This window comes from Pleurodeles waltl, chromosome 3_1, assembly GCF_031143425.1.
Source record: "Pleurodeles waltl isolate 20211129_DDA chromosome 3_1, aPleWal1.hap1.20221129, whole genome shotgun sequence".
NCBI classification, from domain to species: Eukaryota; Metazoa; Chordata; class Amphibia; order Caudata; family Salamandridae; genus Pleurodeles; species Pleurodeles waltl.
In genome coordinates, this window is record NC_090440.1 from 1,916,694,128 (window position 1) to 1,916,712,744 (window position 18,617).

Sequence of the window (18,617 nt, forward strand, 5' to 3'; positions counted from 1 at the left end):
AACATGGGCCACTCAGTCTAAGTGATTTCTTCCAGGTTCAACCACTCTCATGTACACCATGCTACGAGGCCTACACAACTTTATTAGGGGGATGCTTCCTCTCTACCCAGATATATGGGTCCATGCAGTGGTAATAGATGGCTATGTCCTGTAGCTTTCATGGGCCTCTACCATCAAGCCCATCACTGCATTGGTGGCATCCCAAAAGCAGCTGCAGGAGATGAAGACTCACTTTCTTTTAGAGTCAATTAGGCTGACTTGATAATGAGATATTGCTCACAGTATAACTTTGTAAAGATAAAGGAGAAGGCAGCCCAATCTTAAGTCTTAAGGATCTGAAGGTGTTCCTCCACTGCAGAGGTTCAAAACATTGACTTTGGCGCAGGTACTAGAAGCAACTCAAAGCAATCACTTTACTCAGTAGTCCTTCAGGTAGCCTCCTTCCAACTAAGAAAACACAGTAAGTACTTCTTTTGTATGGTTGGAAAACAGTCCAAGAAGTACAGGACACTGCTATGACGCCGCAGTGCCTCTCCTTCGGCCTTCACAAAGATCTTGTTGCATGTGGATTATTTTCTTTGCAACACTGGAAGATCCAATGCAGCCCTACTTAGATGAGTCTTCTCAGAACAGTGTGGGGAAAGGAAGCGGGATCTGATCTGGTTTTGGCACCCTTAAGTAGTCAAGTTCGGTGCTCTTTCCTGTATAGTTTATCATCCTTTTTTCTATAACCTCATCCTCTTCGTTTCTCCTCCTTCCTCTTCCTTCTTTCTGCTCTTCTTTCACCTTGGTTTCCTCCTCTCTCATCCTCCCCTTTAGCCTCATCGCCTCTGTTTCGTTCTCTTGCTCTTCCTCCTTTTACATTTCCTTCCCTTCACTTAGCTCTGCTCCCCTTCCCCTACTTCCTTCTTCCTCTTTCGTAAATACTGAGAACACTCCAGAAGATCAGGGAAGAGCCTACAGTTCTCATGTCTGACCCTCTGATGCCGGGTGTCCTGTTTCTCAGCCACTAATACAAATAAAAGGCTGAGAGATTATTGCTGGCCACTAGTGATGATTATTACCCTTCATGTGTGACCAGTGAGTGATGGTGTTTTATGGTAGGTTTCCTTTTTCTTTTTTTTTTTTTTGCTGACTACAGGTGGACATTTTGAAAACCTACCTTAACAGCATTAGACAAATGGGTTGGCTGGGGGTGCGAGGGTGAGGATCAATCTGTCTTCATGCTCATTGCATCCATCATGAGGCATCGGACTGGCCTGATATATGATGATTTGTCAGAAATGTGCTGTATAGCCAAGAGCTAGCCTGCTTGCATTCTCCTGTCACGTGCCTCATTACTGCTTCCAGCAGTGTTGTCCCATTTGGCCAGAAAGTTCTGTGCAACTTGTTTGGCTAGGCCTAATCTACCCAGTGCTGTCGTCACCTCCTCCTCCGCCTCTTCTTAGTTGCTGTTGCATCTGCATACAAGATGAAAATGGGAAAGAGGCAGCACGTAAACGTATGATAAGTGACTTTTATGGAGCCTCTGTTAATGTTAGTCTGTAAGCTATTTTCTGTTATCAAGGCACCCTGTAATCGGTCTGAAAAATGCACCAATTTATTCTTTTTCCGATGATGGAAAATTTCGAGGGCATTAGCTAGTGCAATGATTTGCGCGGGTCGCTTATGATTAATGCATGCAGCTGTACCATCATGGAAAACTTCGTCTCGCCACAAGGGTGCAGGGATATTCACAAACTAATGATGGGAAGGCACCTGTGGATGAGTAGGGTGCCCTTAAAGGAAACTTTATCCTTTTCGTCTGGCGTGATATTTCTGCTACATATCTCAAAAGACATTCCTAAATAGCAGGGGAATGGTTGCACAGGCTGTATCTGAAAAAGGACCCTGAAGGGCCAGGCTGTTTGGAAACAGACTATTCCCTTTTGGGTTGCCATGTGTTACCTTCTGTTACAAGCTGGCTAAGTACTTATCTGTTACTATCAGCACCTATTCTGGGAGGAGCAAGGCTTCCATGTTTGTTATCTTGAGAGGAGTTCCAGTTCTAGATAGTTATGATGCTCTTTTCTGATTACTAGGTGGAGAAGCAGGTACAGCTGATTTTAAACAGTTGTTGTTTTAAATCATGGCTGTTAGGCCTGTCAGCTCTTGGTGTAGTTTCCCCTATCTTTTGGCTGCTGACCCCCCTGTTTTTGATCCTTTGCTGAATTTCATTTTTGCTGGCTTTAAGACTCTGGACAATGTTGACCAGCGCTAAAGTGCAAGTGTCTCTCTTAATTGTATGGGTGATTTGTTTAACCATGATTGGCATATTTAATTTACTAGTAAGTCTAATCTAGTGCACCATGTGTGCCCAGGGCCTGTAAATCAGATGCTGCTAGTGGGCCTGCACCACTGATTGTGCCACCAACATGAGTAGTCATGTAAACACGTCTCAGACCTGCTACTGCAGTGTCTGTGTGGGGAGTTTTAAACTGCCATTTCGACCTGGCAAGTGCACCCACTTGCCAGGCCCAAACCTGCCCTTTTGCTTCATGTAAGTCACCCTTAAAGTAGGCCCAAGGCAGCCCCTGGGCAAGGTGCAGTGTATTTATAAGTTGGGACGTACTGGTGTGTTTTAAATGTCCTGATAGTGAAATACTACTAAATGTGTTTTTTTCTATTGCAAGGACTATCTCTCACATAGGGTAACATGGGAATTGCATTGAAATATCTTTTAAGTGTAATTTCCAATTGAGAGCAGAAGGAGATATGGAGTTTGGGGTCTTTTAACTCACAGTTTAAAAATACAACTTTTGGTGAAGTTTGTTTTTGAGTTGTAAGTTTGAAAATGCCAGTGGGCATTTTCTTGCTTAACCAGTCTGTGCCGCTTCCTGTCTGTTGAAAAGATGTCTGGGTCAGGATGACAATTGAGCTGTTTGTGAATTCACTCTAGACCGTCACACAAAGGGAGCTGAGGTGTGCCCTTCATATCCTGATGGGCCTTCCTGAGCTACTGTGGTGGGAGGAGCTGACACTTCCACCTGATTAGGGCTGTGTCCGTGCTTACACAAAACAATCTCCAACCCCCTGAAGTGTGTCTGGGGCCAGGGCAGGAAAGGCAGGATCTTGTACACTACAAAGACTTTCTCTTTGAAGTTTGCTTACTTCAAAGACAGAAAACGGTATAAGTACTGGACCTCTGACACCACAACTTCAAAACACTTCTATACTGAGGATATTCTGCCAGGAGGCAGGAAGAAGAGCTAGATGCCATGGGAGGGATTGCCACTCTGCCTGTTGCTTTATTGGTCTGGCCTGCTGCTTGTTGCTTCTCTCCTGTGAGTGAAAGAACTAGACTTTGCTTTCTACATCCTGCTTTGTAAGGTTCTCCCAGGGATTGAGTAGAGCAGGCCTCAAGTTGAGAAGTCTCATGGACATCAAAGACTTCATCTGCCAGCACCTGGGCTCCTCTGCTGAGAGCCCTGTCCTGCCAAGTGGAGCCACATCTAGTCTGAGCCCTTGAAGGAGGTGTTTATTGCTACCAAAAGAAAATTCACTGCCTCATCTTGAACCAACGCATCGCTGGAAGTACTTGGCGTATCGGCGCTGCCTGCACCGGAGTGTGATCCCCGCTTGATGCAATAACCACTGTTTTCAACACAGGCCCTAGCTTTCCGTTCCAGTGCAACAGAAGAACCACTGCTGTCTGAGTTAAGAACACCACATCACTGAAATCTGTGATGCACCGCCCTGACTGACGCAGCGCCTGCTTCATCGCTGTGAGATCGACACATCGCAGCTTGACTTCTGACACATCCACCCTAGGCACCATTTCCTTCTTTTGACACTGCACCGCTGTAAGGTAACAACGCTTTGTGCCATGAACAATATATCACCTTTCCTCCAGCAGTAAGAAACTGACTCCTCTCTGGCTCTTTCGACAAATCACTTCCCGTGCAGCCCGCAAAGTCCGTTTTTTACGCATCTCTGGTACTTTCCCTCATTCAAACACTTCATTGATTTCAAGGAACTACAATTGCATTTAATCTCTTATGAGTGAATTATGTGGTTGTGTACATATGATTTTTGTCGTTTTGGTCTTGTTTTACTGGGATGAATATTGGCTATTATTCTAAACTGGTGTGGAGTACTTTTGTGGTATTTTCACTTAGTGTGTGTGTATATATACACAAATACTTTACACATTGCCTCTGAGATGAGCCTGACTGCTTGTGCCAAGGGGGTGAGCTGGAGTTATCTTAGCTGTGTGGCTCCCCACTAGCTGGAGTGCCCTGGGGCACTGTAATCGGAGGCTTGAACTTTTAAGGCTCACTGCTAGGTGTTAAAGTTCCTGTAGGGGGGAGGTGTGAAGCACCTCCACTCAGGACAGGCTTTGTTTCTGACCACAGAGTGCACAAAGGCACTCACCCATGTGGTCAGAAACTTGCCTGAAAGTGGCAGGCTGGCACAGACCGGTCAGTCCTACACTAGCAGTTTGGCTAACACACTAACATATATCTCTAAGATGCCCTCTGTGTGCATTTTTCATAAAATCCCACACGGGCATCAGTGTGGGTTTATTGTGCTGAGAAGTTTGATACCAAACTTCCCAGTATTCCGTGAAGCCCTAATGTAGCTGTGCAGTTCTTAATGACAAACTCCCAGATCACCATATACTCAGTATGGCTACACTGCACTTACAATGTCTAAGAATGGACTTAGACACTGTAGGGGCATATTGGACATGCAGCTATGCCCTCACCTGTGGTATAGTGCATTCTGCCTTAGGGCTGCAAGGCCTGCTAGAGGGGTGGCTTACCTATGCCACAGGCAGTAGGGGGTGGCATGGCACCCTGAGAGGGGTGCTATGTCGACTGCCTTTTTCTCCTCACCAGCACACAAAAGCTGCAAGGCAGTGTGTATGTTCTTGGTAAGGGGTCCCCCTAGGGTGGCATAATACTTGTTGTAGCCCTTAGAGACCTTCCCTGGCCACAGGGCCCTTGGTACCATGGGTCCCTTTTATAAGGGACTTAACTGTGTGCCTGGGTTGTGCCAATTGTGGAAACAAAGGTACAGTTTTTGGGGAAAGAACACTGGTGCTGGGGCCTGGTTAGCAGGGTCCCAGTACACTTGCAATCAAAGTTGGCATCAACATTAGGCAAAAAGTGGGAGGTTAACCATGCCTACTGTGGCACTCTCCTACAATTAGTTCTTTCTAAGATGAGGAAAAGATACTTACCTTTAATAGCTTTCTTTTTTAAATGGTTATTTGATATTCCCACAGATGATTTGTTGATGTTTGTTCCACCCTCTTCTGAGGATGGCTGTGTTCTTTTCTATTTTTTTCTTTTTTAATATTCTGTTTGTAGCGTATGTTACTGTAGATACTTATGCTATGCATACTCCTCCCATATAGTTCTGGGCCCAGATACTTGCAACTTGTTTTTTTTTTCTTTGAAGAAGTCTGAGCCACAAGACCTGCTGTGATGCCACCTTTTGTCCAGAATGCAGCAACACACAGGTTCCACCTAAGGTTGTTTTCTTCCACCATCGGGCTATAGGAGGTTTGGGATGCTCTTCTGAAGTCTAAGCACTACATGCACCATATTAATTTTTTCTGCTCCCTTTCAAGTTTTGCAGCTCCCAATTCTTCCCCAGTAACTAAAATTATATTGCATTGAAAATGTTTTCAATACATTTCAGAGTAGGACTTTGAAGTCGAACATACTTCGATGGACTGTGGCCCCCACTCACTATTTCCCTTTGAGGATGGTTTAGGCTTTTTTCGAATACATTGAGATCTGTGTTATGCAACACACTTCATTCCATTTCTGTCCTAGGTGCAACTCAAAATACTTTTGGGCTGTCACCCACGAGATCTACAACTTCTGTTTCTCCCAAGAACGTTTAGATACGGCTTGCAATGCCTTTCTTCCCTTTCACTGACATAGGAGGGAGAGAAGGTGGGTGCATTACAAGATGCAGCACCGAGAGGTACGAGCAACACCCCATAGTTTAGGGCAGAGGAGGAAAAGGTCAGCCCTTCCCACTTTTCTCTGGGCCAGGAGCATGAAGAACCTGAGGCCTTGTTCTTTTAGGCCTCTGTAGAGGAAGGTGTCGAACTACTGTAGTAAGCACCACAGCAGGAGCCAGTTTTGGGCCAGAAGACAAGTCACACCACGTACATTGGCTGAGCCTCTCGGTCACTCTCGAGACCCTAAGTCACCAGCAGCTGAAACACCACTGCACCCGCGGGCGTCTTCCATTAAGCCGAGAGAAGAGCAGAAAAGGGCTTAAATACTACCTTTGCACATGTCTGACTGGCTTGTGCCAGACTCTGGAGAGGCCTTGCTTGATGTCAAGCTAACCTATGAATAGCTCAGATCCTCATTCTGTTCTGTCTGTTTGGTGCCCAGGAACTGAAAAGGCACACTGAGTGCCAAAACGGAAGCTTTCCTTGGAGCTAAATCCACATCGTAGGTGGCTGCATGCTGTTGACAAACCCCACCCAGCTGACGTTAATGCCGAAGAGACGACGCCCAAAGGCACCAAAGTCTGGGCTGAGGCCCCTCTGATGCTGAGGTGAGACACCTCCGAGAGGTTGATCTTTGAAAGACTGGCTGACATCCTGGATGAAAAGCAAAAAACTCTTTATTTACTCTAATACTGGCAAGATACTCGCCAGACCTCTGGTTCCAGGACTCATCCCCATTCCAAAAAAGACAGACTGCTTTTGGGGAAGAACCTGAATCTCCTTCTCCTTTTACACCATCAAGCCCTAAGAGGGTTGGACATGTGGCTGCCATCCCTGTACTCTTTACAACAGTACACTCCAAACCTCCTCCCTACCACCTCCGTTGTCCACACACTCCACACCACCTGAGACACAAGACACAGACTCTGATGCAGGCAGTCTTTACTACCTATAGAACCCAAAGCAGAGCCAGTTAGGCCTCAAGTGGGAGATGATCCTTGGGAGGATTATGTAGTCCATAGGCCACTAAATCATCCCCACCGGATGATACTACCGTGTACCATGCAGTAATACATTGTGCTTATCAACATCAACAGATCAAGCTCCATACTGTGGAGAATGAGAATGACTTCCTCCTGGAAACGTCCAAAACAGAGCCGCATGTTCCCTTCCGATGCTGAAGGGCATTTTAAAATGGTCCAGCTTTTATTTGCAGGAACATTGTCCAGAATTCATTGGTGATGCGCACTTCCTGTAAAGCGATTTGGTACAAGCCACAGAGTATAGTGCTCTTCCAATAAAGAATCAAAAAGATTGATGTTTCAGGGAAAATGTGCCATTTGGAGCTGTAACACCTGGTACCCCTGGAAGCAGATAGAAAAGCTCATCAAGCATCTTCCTGGAGCTCACCGCAAAAGGGAACAGGAGGGCAAAACAGAACAGCAGATGCAGAAGCTAGAGGGATCAACACTAGCATCCTCCTTCGTGGACATTCCTGGCTTGGGATGTCAGGGCTTAGGCCAAAGGTGCAACACCACCTCTTTAAATGTACCTTTTCATGGAGAGTGTCTGTTCAGCCCTCTTGTCAATCAGACGCTTGAGAAAATAAAAAAGGATGCTGTCTTATCAAAGTCTATTGGTGCTATAAAACCTCCCACTCCAAAGTCTACTTTTCGGGCTCGGCCAACAGACCTCCTTATCAACAATCTTTAGTTTTTTCAGGAGGGAGACTACAGAGCAGGGAAAGATAGGGGTGGCAGTGCAGGGGGCTCCTCGCCTGCAAAACTTTAACTTCTCTCACACCCTTAGACCACACTTCACCTGTTGGCAGATGAATAAGGCATTTCCTGCCACAGTAGAAAAACATTATTGAGTTCAGAACACTTTCATCTCTTGGAGGAGGTGGTACAGCTGCTCCTAGCAAAGGATGCTGCTGTCCCTTCACCAACATGGTGCAGGGTGTACTCCTTGTACTTTCTTAGCCCCCAAAAAGAACGGCTCATTCTGACTGATCCTTGACCTCTGACCACAGGTTCATCTCCTCCAAACACTTCCACATAGCCCATTACAAGATGTCATCCCTTGCTATTTCAAGATGACTTCCTGGCAGTGCTTGATCTGAAAGATTGTAATTTTAGGTCCCTATACATTATGCACACTACCTGTATCTCCACTTTTGTGGTAAGCAGAGAACACTACCAGTGCATGGTTTTGCCCTTCAGGCTACTACAGCCCACAAAGGTATTGACAAAGTGCCTGGTGGTCGTTGCAACTCATCTGGCAGAAACACCGTTCCTGTGTTTCTGTACGTAGATGGCTGGTTGATAAAGAACGGCACCAAACAACAATGCTTAGCTCACACTCGGCTAGCAGTGTCTGTCCTTCACAGACTTGGTTTTACCATCTGTGCAAAACTTGTATCTCCAGTCCCAGGAAATTCAGCCCTTCCTGGGCTCAGTTCTGAATGTGGAAAGTGGCAAAGTATACCCCAACCAACAGAGCGGTTGCGTACCTATAGTTGCTGGCTTTTTTTTCTTTTTCTTAGACACAGTCCCATCACTGTCTGCACTGTAATGAAACAGATGAAAATGTTTGTGCATAACAATTGTACCACATGCCAGGTTCCTCATGCAGCCCTTATGTGAGACCCTCTCATGGCAGTGGGTGCAAGCAGAAGAGCATTGTGAGGATCTAGTTTTGGTAACGGCCATGACTCAGCACTTTCTTCCTTGGTGGCACAGAAACAACATGTTGCTCGGTAGGCCATTTCTATGCCCCCTTGCATGTGACAATCACTACAGATGCATTTTTCGTGGGGTTGGCAGCTCACCTCCACCGTATAACAATTCAAGGCCCTTGTGCTCCACAGCACCAGGGTTGTCTCATCAATCATATGAAAGATTTACTCATCAGATTATAGCTCTCAACGCCATTCTCCTGCTTCTAAAGTGAAAAACAGTACCTATAAGGATAAACATTATGATACCCATGTTTAATCTGGAATCAAGAGGGTGGGAGACCCACTCCCTCCAGCCCTGTCATCTGGCACAGGGGATCTAGCTTTGGGCAACTCACCACAACATTCACCTGTTAGCTGGTCATCTACTAGGAGTGGAGAATGATTTTGATGACCTGTTCAGCAGGGCACATCAACAGGTCCACGAGTGGAAACTACTCACAAGTTCTCCACAAGTACGTCCAACGTTGGCTGACTCCAACAATAGACCTATCACTGCTGAAATTACAAAATGCCAAAGCTTTGCAGGCAGTTGCCTGCACCCACAGTTCCTGGACAACACACTGTAGCTGAACTGGTTGGTGATATTTGTTTAGACTTTTCCACCTCTTTCCCTCATCCTTCATGTGTAGTACGGCAGTTTAGGCAATTGTCTATAACTCTCATATCTCGTTGCACCAACCTGGGTAAGGCAGCCCTGGTACTCCCTGCCCCTTAAGTTGTCAGTCCCCACATGAAACTTCCAGTCAGGCTAGACCTTTTAAGTCAACATCAGATTCAACTAAGACGCCTAGATCCCAAACTGCTCACTCTCGCAATTTTGCAACTGGTTTTATAGTGTTTAGCTTGCTACCATAACCTCTCACAGTAATACATGGCTATTTTATGCGAGGCCAGGAAACCAACTACCCATGCCTGTTTCGCAGCTAAGTGGAAAAGGGTCATGCACAACTACATTTCTAAACTTGCAGACTCTGTCCAGGAGCTTGTTTCCTCCCTACTGCATCTTTACATGGCAGGTCTCCTTTACCCTTTCATGCTTCTAACTGCAATTGCATCATATGTCCAAGCAGACAACATTCATCTATTGTCAATGCCCCTGTAATTAAAGCTTTCATGGAAGGTTTAAAGAGTATTTCCTCCAAAGACCTCTCCTGTATTGATATGGAAAGTGAACATGGTCCTCACAGAACTCGTCTTCCGTTTGAGCCTATATCCTTGTGTACCTTACAGTTCTTATCTTGAAAGGTAGCCTTCCTAATAGCAATTACTTCACTCCAGTGTATTGGTGAGCTACAAGCTCCAAAACAGACGACATGTCTTCAGGTACATATAGATGGGGTAGTTTCTGCTAATAACCCTACATTTCTGATGATTTTTTTCTCACTGTTTCACATCAACCAAACTATTGAGCTAACTGCTTTTTTCCAGCAACGAGGCTGTAGCTGAAAGGGTGCTTCACACTCTGAATGTTGTGTTTGTGTGTTATATTGATGGAACTAAACATTCATAAAGTATCCATTGCCAAAGCCCCCAAGTTGGGTGCTGTTTCTAAAGTTGGCATTGGTAGGAAGATATTTAAATGGTTTCAGAGCTGTTATGCTAAGGCCAAGTGCACAGTACTTGTGCCTCCAAAAGCACATTCCTCAGTTAAAAAGGAACCATATTAGTCTTTCTAGGTAATATATGTCTCATGAACATCTGTAAGGCTGCTGCTTGATCAACACTACACATTTTGACCAGGCACTACTATGTAGGTGTCATAGCATGTCAACAAGCTATAGATGGCCAAGCAATACTAAGGAACTTTTTCAAACATTTGCATCATCTGTCACCTAGCCACTGTTTCAGAGAGGAACTGCTTTATAGGCTCTGCAGAGCATGTGTATCTACAGCCACAAGATTGGAAAAAGTTAGTTATCCATTAACCATTTGTTTGTATCGTGTAGTGCTGTAGATTCACATCCACCCTCCTCCCTGGAAGCTGGCGATGATCACAGATGTTTTCTTGTCTTTTAGTTTTCTCACTATTATTAGGCACAGCGCACACTGTCTTCAACACTACGCTCCACTTGCACTACTTGCCTGCTGAGCAAAAAACAATCTGAGGTGGAACCAGTGTGCTGATGCATTCTGGACCACGGGATGAGTCGCAACATATCTTGTGACTCTTCAATCTTTGAAGAACAGCAAGTTGCAAACATCTGGGTCCATCACTATATGGCAGAAGTTAAAAAAACAAAAATTTGAATCTACATCACTAAATGCTACGTTCAGATGGATACAGGGTATGTAATGTTACGTCACTTATAGTTATGAAGTAGTTGTCTTCACGTTCTAGGCTGCTCAGACGCCACCTTAAGCCAGTGTGTTGTTCTGTGGGGAATAGTACTGTTTTTTTGTTCCTGATTCACAAACCAGATCAGCATGTTCTACACATCATTGGCACGAAGGCTCCACTGTGTTATGTAGACCGGATAAGTAGCTTTAGAAATACCAATCAACTCTTGGTGCCATTTGCACCAGAACCCAATGACGTAGCTGTTACCAGGCCGAGACTGGGACAGAAAATAGGCCGGGACACCAAAATAAAAGTGGTAAGATAGTTAAAAATGTGCCCCATATCTTCAAATCAGGACAGTTTTCCACTTGTAAAGACAAGTTGTATAGATAATTTGCATGTATGGGACACTACATGCATTTGTGCTTGCTGCAGGCAATGTTTGTGGTAATATCCGTGAAATCAATAAAAAACAGATCATAAAACAGGCCCACAAACAGGAACAAAAGGCTCACACGCTGACCTTTCAGATCTGTTCTTCAGGCACTGCCTGATTGCTCCATAGGCCAGGCCCACCCTCCCTGTTACCAAAGCATTATGGATTGTGTATTGACTCATTGGATCTCAGCGTTTTGGAAGGCAGTCTCAGGGTTCATACTTCACAAAAATATATTTTACTTTTTGATATATTGTGGTATCTTTCTCATCCATGCATATACTACATGGTATACAGTTCAGTAGTTTACTAAACTTTTTTGTGGCTTTTGCAAGGTTGGCACGGGGCAGTGGTGGGGCAATCGGTCTTAAATGTGTTTGCTACCACTCCCCCTTCAGACACCTGTAGCTGGGATTAGTACTTCTAGTAACCAATGCACAGTAAGCACGTCTAGAGTAGGTGGCCACTTTATTACAAAAATTAACTTACCAGTGCGACCCGCCTCCCCAGCATGGACGGCTTAGAAACAAGTGTTTCACAGTATGTTATTTATGATGCACGAATTGCCTTGAAATTTGTACAATAACGTGGGGAAGTGCAATCGGAATATAGTGTCTACAGTATTGGGTAGTTTTGCGGTCCACATCATGAGTGATTTTCATCAAATTTACAGTAGACAAGATTTATTTTGTTTAGTCCGCAAAATGCTATCCCGTGCCTACCAGAAGATGGCACGATTTCTCCATATAATGAACTTCATCATATGAAGATTGACAACTCAGTGTGTGTGATTATTCTACTGGAGAGCTACTGCTGCCGGGAAGTAAGCATGTCCATGCAGTTGGGATAGTGAATTTCTACTATAACCCTACTGAACGCAAAGGTAAGACTGAATTCAGAGTATTGCCAGTGGCTACTGGTGAGTGATCACTGAGGAAGCATTCCTTAAAGTAATAAATACAAGCTTCTTTAAAAGATGTGTGTACAGTAAGGCGTGCTTCTTGGCACTGCACCAACCCCCAGTCCTTTATAGGAATAGAAAGAGGTCAGTCCCGGACCAGAGGAAGGCTACTTCAGCCCTGACAGAATCTGCAAGAGCTGCCCACGTTACCCACCGTATTGTGTGCTCCCTGTGTCGCCGAAGGACTTAGCAGAACTGTTAGCTGTCCCGCAATTTCGCTCTAAAGCAGAATGGCAGGGGCCCAAATCTTGATACTCAAAGCCTCCAGAAACGCTGAGCAGTCGGGCGTGAAATCTCTCGACTTCCAGAGCAAGTACCAAGAAAGCTAAAGCCGTCTGGCAATTTCCTACAGGGCTTACTCATGCCTAGAAAGTGGTGCAATTAGTTTTTGAAAAATTGCATACTTAGGTTACTCGTTTTCGATAATGGAGCCCAGGAATAACCTCCATAGTGGGAACAGGGACTTAGTGTGGTCTGATCCGTGAAGGGCATATTTAGGACAACCAGTATGCTTTTCATTCTACTTTTGTGATGCAACTTATGTCTAATGTTTGAAGCTTTGTTGAAACAAATGATCTCGTTTCTCAACAGGCCGATTATTTTACTAGCGTTGCTACTATTGTGTACCTGCGTAAAGAGAACTGCATGTACCAGGCGTGTCCCTCTCCGGAGTGTAACAAGAAAGTGATAGACCAACAGAATGGGCTGTTCCGCTGTGAGAAATGTGACAAAGAGTTCCCCAGCTTCAAATATCGGCTCATCCTGTCGGTGAGTAATGCTGAACAATGCCTTCAGGTTCAGCCTTGTTTTTTTTGGGGGGGACGGGGGAGGGAGGGGTTGGGTGTTATGGAGTTTGTAATTTCTTCTTCATTGAAGGTGGTGTAGCCGCGGATGAGGGGCACAACAGAATGTAGCAAGGCTTGGTCCAGCAGATAAAGGGAATACCAGTGCTTACGTGAAGTCTGATATAGTAGTGGGTGGGCAGAGCCGATGTAAATCCCATCTTCTGCTATGTATTTCTGAAGATGTTTGTGTGGTCTGGTGGGCATTGTCCCTTGTTCCACACAGGTCTGTACCCAGTAAATATAGATTGATTCTAAAAGCTCCCAATCTTGGCCTAAAAGCTTGACAATTAAGTGCAAAAAGAGATGGCCGTATAGCACCCAGCTTGGCCAGTGGAATGGGGGCTGCGTTAAAAGCCATGTCTTCTGGTTCCAGTTTCCACCTTGCCCACTAGACCACAGCCAGGGTAGCGGGGATTTTAATAAGAAGGCCAAAATCTACCCTTCCTAGGAAGTGTCACTTTTTATGGGCCCTGTGCATATTTAGAGTACAGTTCTTAATTCCAGCGTATTTGGGTAAAGTCGAGCTTCAGATGTTAACTGTGCTAAGGTCCATGGCTAAAATGTACCAACTTGGTCAGATCTAGTTATGTTGCCTCCCCCCCTTAGTGAATTTTTCACATTTTTTGAGATCATGTCTAGGGATATTTATGTCGCTTATGTATTGAGCTTATTTCTAAGCTCTGCCAATATGTCTTATATGACAGGAAAAAACCTAAGTAGGCAGCCCGATCTCTTTTTGGGTCAGGTGACAATATGTAGTTACTGGCCATTCATTATTTGTGGTGTTATTGATCTTTAACATTGGTGTTTCAGGGACTAATGCTATTTCATTCCATTTGATTACCAGTTAATAAATATGTAAACTTGTCTCTAAGGTGGCAATTGCAAGTACTCCAGACCTGCTCCAGTTGGTGGTAAATTGATTTGACCTTCAAAACAGTTTGATCAAATTATCACAATATCTGTCCCAGGTTTTCTTAAGTTCTCTTTATTTAGAGAAGGGGATGGAATTAACCATCCAAACTGTGCTTCGCGACTCCTAGCCCCGAGCCCTCCCCCTTCACTGCTCTCCAATGAACGCTATTTGATGTTTTTGCACACAGTGTCTTCTGAAGTGATTCTGGAAAGGTGGCCATCCTATTTGATACAGGAAAACACAAGACGGGTGCACTGTATTACAAAACCTCCCAAATGCTGGAAATCGCTTGGCTTCCTTCTGGGCTATTGTTTTTCGCACACTATACCACTCGAGAAACACCAGGTATATGCAATTGAACCTTGGATCTCTTCCAATAGGAAGAGTCCAGTACGAACTGCCAAGCCACCTCCTAACCGGAACACATGCAACCGCCAGACTTTTTTCTGCCTTCCTTGGCCTCCTCAGTGAGGTATAGCTTGTGCCTTACAGTACAGTGAGCAGGGACCCATGTATATCTGTACATTTTATGCCTAGGGCTTTGCACTGAAGAAAACGCAAAGATTGTTGAAATGCCAAAAGTGTCAGCCACTGGTAATTGCAAGGGCCTGCATTGCAGTCCGTGGCTTTTCACTCAGTGTCACTCTAGACAGAGATAAGGTATATGCAGTTCAGTCTTTCAGTGCTTAATTTGAGCCGGTGGTTCCCGGTGTTCGGCACTTGACAGGTGCCATATGGTGCCGCTGTTTTTTGTAATTTAAAAGACAACCAGAACAATAGTTGTTTACTAATGCAGTAGACATTGTAAACTACTAATACCTGCCACCCAAGCCATTCTTATGGCTTAGAGGGCTTCGACCAGTATGAGTTGTCACACCTGTAGCAGTATGGTGGTTAGGAGTTGTGTGGATACTGCGATTGGCATCCCTGACAGGGGCAATATGTTGTGCAAGTTGAGGTTGCCTTGTGAGGAGGGCCCTGGCACTTATTTATTTTATTACAAATTAAGCACTGGCCTGCATCTCTGTCCCCCCTCACCCCCTCCCCCCCCCCCCCCCCCCCCCCCTTACAACCTGAGTGGCCAAGCCAGGTCCTCTCTCAACAGGAAGTATAACTGGAGCCCTGAGGCACATATTGAAATGAACCCACGTCTGGGCATACCCTTTGCACATTACTTACAAGACCTAAGTATGCTAACAGTAGTCTGAGTTTACTTATGTCCCCATTCAAAAGGAACCTGGCTTCTATTCGGGCTGGACGGTTTACTTTGGAGCAATACCAACGCGTATTTGCATATAGCAGGTGTCTGTCAGGAGTGGAAAGTGGGTGAAAATGATGGTCTGGACTGCAGCCTGAACAGTAAGTTCCAAGTGGCTGAGACTTTGCAAGCATTCTGCCCATCATTTTTGTGTTTTACTCTTTGAAAGTCATGCGTTTTCCAAGAGGGGAATATTTGTGGAATGCGTTTTTGGTTTTTTTTTTTTTTTTTTACCGTCCTGCTCTCCCTGTCCCTTCCTATCAGCGCCATGGTCATGTGGTCTTTGAGCCTATATGATACAACTGTTCTAGTGTTGCACCCAAGTACTAGGTCAAGGTGGAATTTAAATTATGGCAATATAATTGGCATACTTTTGGGCATTTCTCATTATGCTTCTTACACGAGAACCCCTAAATTACTCCCCTATAATGCAGGAATAACAAGATTGACCGAAACGTGAAAAGTTGCTGTTTGCGGGCCCCTGTTTTCGGTGATCTTTTTTGGGGATGAAATGGATGCAAGGACGCATTTTACCCTACAATATAGCGCTAAGTGCTAGATTTGCTTTTCTCCTTATTTTAGCGCAAGTTTCCAGAAATTTTGCCCAAACTATTCAAAAGAAAATTTCGCGCGTGCGTGTTTTTTCTTTTGACGTGTTGGAGTGCAGCAATCTCATGTCTGTTCTGTAGCTGCTGCCTGCTTGGTGCCAACTTCAGAGCCAGGGCCGTTTCAGAAGAATTCATTATTGGCTTCGTGCACTGAGAAGCTAATTTGAGTCTTCAAATGGTGGCGGAGCGCCTGCGGGCGGTAGCGTGTGTGCCTCTTGACCCTGCGAGGCCCTCAGTGGAGTGCTGCCTGCTCCTCACGCTCTGCATATCCTGGGGCCTGGCAGTAGTGCTGGCGGATTAGGCACGCTCGCAGTCTCTGTAGAAGACGTCCCCTCCGTGCCAGCTGTGGCAATTAGGTGTCTCGCACGCCAGTAGAAGCTCCTGGAACACGGGAGGCAGCCATCATTTAACCTGGCTCGCTTAGTCTGTGCCCAGAGTCTCAACCGATGACACCACGTGTAATTTTAAAACTGTAATAACCCTAACCGAAAACTGTTTGCTCTTTTAAATCTGTATTAATACAGTCCCTTTCATTCTGCATCTACCGAATTTATAAAAAAAAAGATGGCGAAAAGTCTCCTGATAAGATAATGAAGAGAAAATATGTATCTTTTCACTGAAAAAAAAAGCAGGTGTTCACATGGACGTTATGGTTAGATTCTGAATTTACTGGCACAAAACGGTAGTAATTCAGCAGTTATTGTTAACTAGGGTAACTATGACTTGCGCCCTAAGGTATAAGTCGCCCCCGCCATGCACAGTTTTCTCATCGATAATTGTATTGCAAATGTTGCAGTGATAATATAAAAAATGACGTAGGTGTCATCAATGATGTAACATGTGGGGGCGAGTATTACTATCCCTACTTGCTTAAATAGTAGCAAAGAACTACAAATTCCAGAAAACCGGGGAAACGTTTTTACAAAACGACATCACAGTGGGGCTGACCAATCCCATGACGAGACGCCTCATAACAATCATGACTGAGAGCACCAAGTCCTCTCTTCTTGTGAAAGTCATTCGAAAGTAGAATCTGAGGGGAACCACAAAACCACATATAAAGTCATGATAGAAGAGGAAATCCTTGCAGAGATCCATGAAGAACTGAGAGAAACCAACTGGAGAGTAAGAATTTCCACACGAAATTTCCAGGCAAGGAGAAACTGGAAGCCGATCAACCGGAAGTGGTGGTAGTGGTGGTATTGTTTGAAGATGTGGCCACTGTGGAAAGGAACAGGGAGGGTTAAAGAAATGTGGTGGGATAATACTCGCCTTCGTGTCTTTAATAAAATCTAACCTTTCTGACACCAAGGCTAGGAAATTCTCAATTTTATTACAAGACCAGAGGCTAATATTATGCTTGTTTTAAAGCAATGAGATATGTGTCCAGTGGATGATCAACAGGTTTACAATAAAAGGTTCTAAACGTACTAACGTTTGACCAGTCTGCAGATCTGAGGATATCCTGTAAACTAGCTCCTGCCCAAAAGGCTCGAGAAGCCAAAGCTCATCTCACTGAATGAGCACCATAAGAGAGGGTAGGAAGACCAGCCAAGGACATTAGCCATTTCACCCCACTAACCAAGGTGGGAGTTGAGACAGGTTTGTGTGGCTTTTGAAAGGAAATAAGTAAGTGAGACGAGGAGGGAACCCTGAGATCTCCAGTTCGAGAAACGTAAGTTTTCAAAAAATAACCTACACACAATTTAGGTTGAGAAGGAAAAAAAAGGGATAAAGGACAGAAGGCAAATTAGTCTTGGTACGTCTAAACACTTGGAAATAAACACCTAAAGCAGAAAAAATTAAAGGAGGAAACATCCATAGCTTTAACATGTGGAACAAGTTTGATAGAGACTAAACACAGGATCATAGTCAATTTAGCAGACAAATGTTTCAAGGATAAATCAGCATTATCCGGCCATGAGAGAAGGAGTCGAAGAACAGTCAACATCCCATGACATTATATTTTGTAGCAGGAGGTTTAGCAAAACATACTACCTTTAAAAGTCCGCAAAGCAACGGGTGTTCCACAACTGGTCTTCCATCCACCCTGATTTGCTCTGAAGAGATTGCAGCTCTATAAGTATTCACCGTATGGTACGCTTTACCTTGAGAAGCTAGGAAAGCCAGAAAATTTACCCCTAAGGTAACATCTGCTGAAACGGAATTGGAATTCCTGTCCACACACCAGCTACACCACACTGACCAAGCGGAGCCGTAGACTCTTGAAGTACCCGGAGCCCAGGATTGTTGAATGAACTGGACAGCCTCCTCCGAAATTCCTGGGGTTCTCCAGGAAGCCCCGAAATTCTCCACGCTGTGAGATGAATTGAGCCCTCTAGAATGAGATTGTGGTGTTGACCCTGAGGGTTCAAGAGAAGTTCGGAAAACGGAGGTATCAATACTGGAAGGTCTGAGGAAATTCCAAGAGGATCGGATACCAAGGCTGTGACTGCCAGAATGGAGTGATAAGAACTAGGGAAGAATGTTGTCTGCGGGCCTGTGCTAGAACTCGAGCAATAAACAGGAAGGGGGGAAAAGGTGTACAGGAGAGAGGGAGGCCATACTTGTAGGAAAGCATCTGTGGCTAAAGCTAATGGACCGGGTCTCCAACTG

The 18,617-nt window shown here is 44.8% G+C and overlaps 1 protein-coding gene across 1 annotated transcript in view; it reads left to right on the plus strand.

The window, feature by feature from the left end:
* RPA1 (replication protein A1) overlaps positions 1–18,617 on the plus strand; it is a 210,108-nt gene that overhangs the window by 133,837 nt on the left and 57,654 nt on the right. The window contains exon 14 of the mRNA XM_069226140.1: positions 12,966–13,142. Within this exon, the coding sequence (XP_069082241.1) occupies positions 12,966–13,142 (177 nt within the window). The remainder of the gene's footprint in view (positions 1–12,965; positions 13,143–18,617) is intronic.